The sequence below is a fragment of the Austrofundulus limnaeus genome, unplaced genomic scaffold (genome assembly GCF_001266775.1).
Source record: "Austrofundulus limnaeus strain Quisiro unplaced genomic scaffold, Austrofundulus_limnaeus-1.0 Scaffold54, whole genome shotgun sequence".
NCBI classification, from domain to species: Eukaryota; Metazoa; Chordata; class Actinopteri; order Cyprinodontiformes; family Rivulidae; genus Austrofundulus; species Austrofundulus limnaeus.
The window spans coordinates 1,845,991-1,854,097 of record NW_013952456.1 but is presented as its reverse complement, the minus strand read 5'-3'; the positions used below and the strand labels follow the sequence as shown (position 1 = coordinate 1,854,097).

Here is an 8,107-nt window from a genome sequence, read left to right as displayed (position 1 = left end):
ACTTTGTTTTTCTGCGCCTGAACTCTGCCTGTGCTCTGGGTCGATTCTGCACTTAAACCAGACACTCAGTTCGTGAATACCCATGTTGAACCTAAATGAGTCACTAGCACCAGCTTTGACATTTCAATAAATCTTGGTTGTGCTTACACTTCTTCTGAAATTTATACATCAAAACAAGGGTATTTTATTTGAAGTTCGATTATTTCAACGTTTTGTTGGAGTTTTGGACAGAAGCTGTATAGGGACCTTCAACATTTTTGCATGAATTTTCTAGTTTTTGTTTTTAATCCGATTGATTTTTAGACCTAGATTTTAGCCTCAGATGTTTTCTGCCATAAGGAAATCTCACTGCAGGTATCAAAGTACAGCTGTACTTTTTAATTTTCTGTTGACAGAAAATGACAGAACTGCAACTGTGGACCAGCACAAACATTTGAAGATGTTTTAGACACTCGAGTTGACAGCACTTGGAGCCTTGTCCAATACTGGAACTTCTAAAAAATACATGAGCTTTTGACTTTTTTTGTTTTAAAATCATCCATCTACAAGCCCTGAATACACTCAGAAGTACAAGAACAGTTCTCACCCTGAAGACTGGAATATCTGCTGGGCCGAGTGTATCACTCAGAGGGTCGTTGTCCTTTCCAGCCTGAACGCCAAACAGCAGATAGGCCAGTCCATACACTACAATGTTGGCTATGACTGTGAATGCATACCTGGTCACACACAAGAGAAAGTCCATATTTAAGACCGGTTAGTGGCGCTGCTGTGTGGTCAGTATTTTATTTGAGTTACCTGTATGCAGTCAGCTCCACTTTAGCATGCTCACAGGTGACTAGCTCTGGAATAAGAGACAAGTGGGAGATTTGTGTGGCAGCCCAGCCAAACTGAAAGATGATGATAAACGGGGCAAAGTAGGTCAAACTGGCCCACTGAGGAGTGTGGACATTGCAGCCCAGGCACTGGTTAAATATGAAGGCAAATGACAGCACCACGCTTAGTGTACCTGCATTGAACACATAAAGACAACAACAAATACAAGGTTAGCCCTTATCTTCAGAAAATAAACTTAGCACAACAAGTAGTGTGGCAGATTACAGCAGAAAAAAAAAAACAATTAATACAGCCAAAGCAACAGAAATATGATTGGTCACTTTTCCATACACTTATTCATGCTAAGGTATTCTGAGATACTAAATCAAAACTAAAAGGACTGCTTGGGGAGAATTCAAATATTAGCAGCATCACCTCAAAAACTGACCAAGTAGAAAAAGTTTTTCACGGACGCCCCCCTAATTTACACTAGATGCGGCTGCACTCCAGGGCGGTGCGTAGTTCGTTTGCACGCCTAACGGTGGCGAACTACACACCACACCGGAGCGGAACTGCATCTAGTGCAAATTAGGCATCAAACTTGGATTACATCCACTTGTCAGAGACATGGCTGACAAAAACATCTCCTGTAGCAGCATTTGCCATACCGTAATGTAAATGATGAAAGTAAGACTCACCGCAAAATTTGTAATGCAAACATACAGGCCCACCTGAAAGACCTCAAGGACCACTCCCAAACAAAGAAACACAGAGTGTCTTCCCATGATAAAGGGTTTTATGGCAGCATCAGTGAGTAATGTTAGCACCTGGACTTGTAACGACCAGAAAGCTCCGCAGTGCAACACACATAGCTTGGCACACTGCAGTTAGTGCAACAGATGACTTGTCTGACATTCTGCAGGGTGAGATTGGAACCTTTCAGGAGCACAGAACCATGTCTACGACTGTGATTAAATTTGTTTTGGCTTTCAAGAACTTTGTAGAGGACATCAGCGACTCTCTATACTCGCTTTAATAAGACAAAACAACAGACATCATCGTAAAGACGTTACTTTACATTATGGGTTGAGTAACGATAATAAAAAAAAAACAACTCATGCGATTTGTCAGCACTTATCTGGAGCTAACAGAACTTTCAAAGGCAGATGCTGCAGAGATTGTTGATGCAATTATAGGCTTTTTACAAGCTAAATGCTTGGATTTTGCAAATAATTTGGCATAGCAACGGAAGTAACTCCTAGAGAGGGGCTGGATTCTCTCGTACTCCCAAGTTGCCCAGGGAGAGAGGCATCAGGTGGGTGTGGAAATACTCACAAAGCCCCTGGATGTATGTCTCATGGCAGAGGTCATCAAGGTAGTCAAAAAGCTCAGGCTAGAGTTTCTAAAAGTAGAATGGGAGGCAGAGCTTTCAGTTATCAAGCTCCTCTCTTGTGGAACCAACTTCCAGTTTCTGTCTGTGAGGCTGACACTCTACTTTTAAGATTAGACTGAAGACTTACCTTTTTGATAAATCCTATAGTTAGACTTAGGTTTCCTGAATTATTCTTCATTTCTGCTGCTATAGACTTAGCCTGCTGGAGCACAAACTGAGCACATTTCCTCACTCTGCTGTTGTCTTTAGTCTCTCTTCTCTACATGTTTATTGTAATTATTTCTATCATGTTTTTTCTTTGTCTTCCAGAAGAAGGTGCACCTGGACCAGTCCTGGACCAGTTCTTCTGTGTTTGTCTGTGTCTCTTTCCTGTCCCTCAACCAGCTGGTCGAGGCAGATGGTCTCCTGTCCTGAGCCTGGTTCTGCTGGAGGTTTCTTCCTGATTAGCAGGGAGTTTTTCCTCTCCATCGTTTGCTCAGGATGGGAGACTGTGATGAAGTGATTCAACGCAATCTGCTGGTTTCTTCTTTAGATTGTTCTTTTTATGTACAGTGTCCTGAGACAACGTATGGTGTGACTTGGAGCTAAATAAATAAACTGAATTGAAATTGAAAAAAAAATTAAGATGCCCTCCAGAACTAATTTGAAACTGCAATAACATTTTAAAACATTTTGGGCTAAAATTTGGTGTGGTGGTAGCTAAGAACCATCCATCACATACTGAAGCAAAATCAAAAATCCAAGATGGCCACCATAGCTAAAATGCAAAATTGACAGCAATTCAGCCATCTTTAGACATATTTGGCTCAAACTTGGGATGGTAGTAGATCACAGTGATCTCAAATAAACAGTAAAATCAAATCTTTATTTCTACTTCATGACATGTGGCCAGCCCTCATAGTTCCTCCAGGAACTATTCTAATTATAAAATATGATGCACTTCTTTTGTCACTATATGGTCTTTGGTACATATCAATATATTTTGAGACCAATTTGGGTCAAAATTGTAGTTTGTTTCAAGAAATACACTGAACAAAAATATAAATGCAGCACGTTTGTTTTTGCTCCCATTTTTCATGAGCTGAACTCAAAGGTCTAAGACTTTTTCTATGTACACAATAAACCACCTTCCTTTAAATATTGTTCAGAAATTTGTGTAAATCTGTGTTGGGGGCATTTCTCCTTTGCAAAGAGAATCCATCACAGGTATGGCATATCAAGATACTGTTTTTGGTCTTTTTCAAGAATTTATTCTGTATTATACCATAATAAGTATATTCAGCACTATTTACCATTAACAAAGTATAATCATACTGGTAATTTCAACACACTGAAATTTAAGTAATGCTTTTAGACTTTGCATATTAAAAACATGGCACAATTGTAGCAAATATTTTAAATGCAGTCATTTAAATGTTTCATATCTCAGTTCACCAGTATTTCCTAAACTGGTATCATGCAGTTTTGGGATCTAGATATAAATTCTGGGCCATGAAAAGCTTTGTGCTTATTTCATTACCAGTTTCTCTAAGGAGCTTTGAAAGCATGCTGCATAATAGGACTTACCCACTAAATGCCAGGTTTTCCTCTTGCCATAGTTTCCACATCCAGAAGTTTGATCCGACTCATACCCAATAAGAGGTGTACAAAGAGCATCGGCTATCTGCCCAACCAGCAACAACACACCTGCAACAACACACACACACATATTCAGAATTCAACAACAAACAAAAATAAAGTAGATTAAATTTGACTGCATTTAGAGAATAATAAATCAGGTTGGGTTTCTGGACCATACTAATGTTTTATCTTTAAATTCACATATAACCCCAATTCAGAAAAACTTGGGAAGTTGTTTCAATAAAAACAGAATGCATCTCGTGAATCCATATTTTCAATCAAATCAAATCAATGAAAACGTCCTTTATATGGCACTTTAAACACCCCAATGCAACCAAAGAGCTGCACAGCAAAATAAAAATACAGTAACATAATACCATGCAAGCAATCCAAACACAAAATAAAAACATGAGAGAAAAAGAGAGAGAGAGACTGGCCAACACAGCAAACATTACAAATGATTAAACAAAGAACTGCTCCATAGTCCTCACATCTGTCTGGTCTGAGCAGAGAGTCTGCAGAGGTTGACAGAGACTTTTGAACTCCTTAAGTCCCAGTTAAACAGGAACTTTCACCACATATTTCAAAACCATGATGCTGGAAGCCAAACTTTATCTGACAACAGTTTGGCTTATTTTGCTTCTAAAAAGCAAGTGGACCCACAATTTAATGAGAACTGACATTACAAGAAGCATACATTTTTAGAAAAAGAAAGTGTCGGGGCTGCAATGAAGTTTCTCATTACAACAATATAATTACTTTTTTTTCATTTAGATTTGTCAAATTACGTTCCTTAAATTACGCTGAAGGATTTCATTTATTACTCCTTACATTTTGTAAAGGTGTTCATTTTGTTGGAATTTCAATGAGTATTTATGTTTTATAAATGTATTTTTAATGTTCTAACATATTTTTTAACAAATCGTTTATGTTTTACTGCAGTTTTAACCCTGACCAATTAAAGATTTCAGTGTGTACATTAGTTCTATTTATTTGTTTGAAGTTTTGGTTAGAATTTATTTATTTTCCACTTTACATGGCTTTTTACCAGTTACAGTGGGGAGATCAAGTATTTGATACACTGTTGATTTTTCAGGTTTTCCCACTTGCAAAGCTTGTATATGACTGTAATTTTTTATCATATGTACTCTTCAACTGTGAGTGATGGAATCTAAAACAAAAATCCAGAAAAATACAATGTATGATTTTTAAATAATTAAATTCCATTTTATTATGTGAAATAAGTATTTGATCATCTATCAACCAGTAAGAATTTTGGCTCTCACAGACATGTTAGTTCTTCTTTAAGAAGCCCTCCTGTTCTCCACTCATTACCTGTATTAACTGCACCTGTTTGAACTGGTTACCTGTATAAAAGACACCTGTCCACACACTCAATCAGACTCCAGCATCTCCACAATGCCCAAGACCAGAGAGCTGTGTAAGGACATCAGGGATAAAATTGTAGACCTGCACAAGGCTGGGATGGGCTACAGGACAATAGGCAAGCAGCTTGGTGAGAAGGCAACAACAGTTGGTGCAATTATTAGAAAATGGAAGAAATACAAAATAACGGAAAATCTCCCTCGGTCTGGGGCGCCATGCAAGATCTGACCTCGTGGAGCATCATTGATCTTGAGGAAGGTGAGGAATGAGCCCAGAACTACACGGCAGGACCTGGTCAATGACCTGAATAGAGCTGGGACCACAGTCTCAAAGAAAACAATCAGTAACACTCTACGCCGTCAAGGATTAAAATCCTGCAGTGCACGCAAGGTGCCCTTCCTCAAGCCAACGCATGTCAAAGCCCGTCTGATGTTTGCAAATGACCATCTGAATGATCCAGAGGAGGAATGGGAGAAGGTCATGTGGTCTGATGAGACAAAAATAGAACTTTTTGGTTTAAACTCCACTCGTCATGTTTGGAGGAAGAAGAATGATGAGTACAACCCCAAGAACACCATCCCAACCGTGAAGCATGGCGGTGGAAACATCATTCTTTGGGGATGCTTTTCTGCAAAGGGGACAGGACGACTGCACCATATTGTGGGAAGGATGGATGGGGCCATGTATCGTGAGATTTTGGCCAACAACCTCCTTCCCTCAGTAAGAGCACTGAAGATGGGTCGTGGCTGGGTCTTCCAGCATGATAACGACCCAAAACACACAGCCAGGGCAACTAAAGAGTGGCTCCGTAGGAAACATCTTAAGGTCCTGGAGTGGCCTAGCCAGTCTCCAGACCTGAATCCAATAGAAAATCTTTGGAGGGAGCTTAAAGTCCGTGTGGCCCAGCGACAGCCCCGAAACCTGAAGGCTCTGGAGGAGATCTGWATGGAGGAGTGGGCCAAAATCCCTGCTGCAGTGTGTGCAAACCTGGTCAAGAACTACAGGAAACGTCTGATCTCTGCAATTACAAACAAAGGTTTCTGTACCAAATATTAAGTTTCATTTTTCTGGTGTATCAAACACTTATTTCACACAATAAAATGGAAATTAATTATTTAAAAATCATACATTGTATTTTTCTGGATTTTTGTTTTAGATCCCATCACTCACAGTTGAAGAGTACCTATGATAAAAATTACAGTCTTCTACAAGCTTTGCAAGTGGGAAAACCTGAAAAATCAACAGTGTATCAAATACTTGTTCTCCCCACTGTATAATTAAGAGAATAAATGTTTAAATATAATCTGATTTTTATTCTGTTTTTGGATATTATAATTTTGTGAAAAACGTTACGTTTGGTTTCCTGTGGCGGTCAAAGTTAACCTCACTTTTCAAGTTTCAACACTGAACACCACTCAGACCAATAAATGATACAATAACTGTACTTATATAGCACATTTCTAACAAACTAGGATACTCAAAGTGCTAAACTACACAATCTGTGCATGTCAAGTACTCATCCACTCCCATACAACATTTACGAGTGTGTTCAGTTGGCAAACTACGGTACACTATGTTCTTAGAGGTAAAATTTTACACACAAGGTTTGTAATTACATACAGCATTTGGTTCTGTGTACATTTTACTGTCTACTTGTGATGAAGTAGGGCACAAAAATGTAAACTTCAACTGTATATTGAAATTCTTACTTGGGATTTAAATGACTTGTTTATTTAAATTTAAACTGATCAGTTAAAAAGTAAAAAGTTTCTAAACGTAAAGGATTTGGGTATGATATCTGTGAATATAAACTTGGCAGCATGATGGATCAGTGGTTAGCACTGATGCCTCATAGCAAGAAGGTCCTGGGTTGGATCCCTGGTTCGGACCTGGAGTCTTTCTGTGTGGAGTTTGCATGTTCTCCTTGTGGTTGAGTGGGTTTCCTCCCACAGACTAAACACGTACAATAGGATGCCTTCAGGCCCAGGCCTCCCTTGAAAACGAGATCTGAGATCTCAACGGGATTTGATTGGATAAACAACGGTAAAATGAAAACAAACGTAAAAAAGATTGCAGATCATGTCAGTATCATTATAAAACAGAAGTTATCATTTATTTTTATAGTGAAATGGTTGTTACAGTCTCGTTCCATTGGCTTATCTTTAATTTTTTTGTATTTTAGCAAGCAATAGTTGAGGTCACAAGTAGGGGTGTAACAACACGTCGTTCCACATCAAAATATTGATTAAATAATTAATGATTGAATTGAGTGGGGCAAAAAGAAAAAAAAATATCACATGCCCATTCAACACAATCATTTATGATAGATGAGCATATGACCACATCTCATGATTGTAGACTTGTGAATTATATCAAAATTGTGTCTTGACAGACTTTGTGATAACAAGAAATATTGTATTGTCTTACAAACAAATTGTGATAAATTGCCTAGTCACAAATATCTGAAAGTCATATTTTTGGAGTCAGAACGTGAAACTCTTGGAAACCACTGACACACCAGATAAATAATGTAAAAAAACAGATTTGTAAAGTAACTAGGTACAAATACTTTGTTACTGTACTTAAGTATAAATTTTTGTTATCTGTACTTGAGTAATTATTTTTCAGCCTACATTTTACTTCTACTCATTACATTTTCACACAGTTTTCTGTACTTTCTACTCTTTACATTTTTTTAAAAAGGGCAAGAAGTAGAAAGTCGTTATGTATAGTTGATTTTTGCTTGTTTTCATTCAGACTGTTATTAAAAGAAATACTGTAAAGGTAAACTGTGCCTTCACAGCTGCACAACACGTCATGTAACACTCCAGCAGCATATCAGTCTTATGTAGCCAGAAGATATATGTGGTATATACATATAAATATAGACAGTAT

General features: G+C 38.1%; 1 protein-coding gene across 1 annotated transcript in view; it reads right to left on the bottom strand.

The window, feature by feature from the left end:
* LOC106517943 (major facilitator superfamily domain-containing protein 12) overlaps positions 1-8,107 on the bottom strand; it is a gene marked incomplete at its 3' end in the record, with an annotated part of 21,260 nt that overhangs the window by 11,123 nt on the left and 2,030 nt on the right. Inside the window, 3 exon segments of the mRNA XM_014008996.1 lie at positions 587-716; positions 796-1,006; positions 3,773-3,892. Of these exon segments, the coding sequence (XP_013864450.1) occupies positions 587-716; positions 796-1,006; positions 3,773-3,892 (461 nt within the window).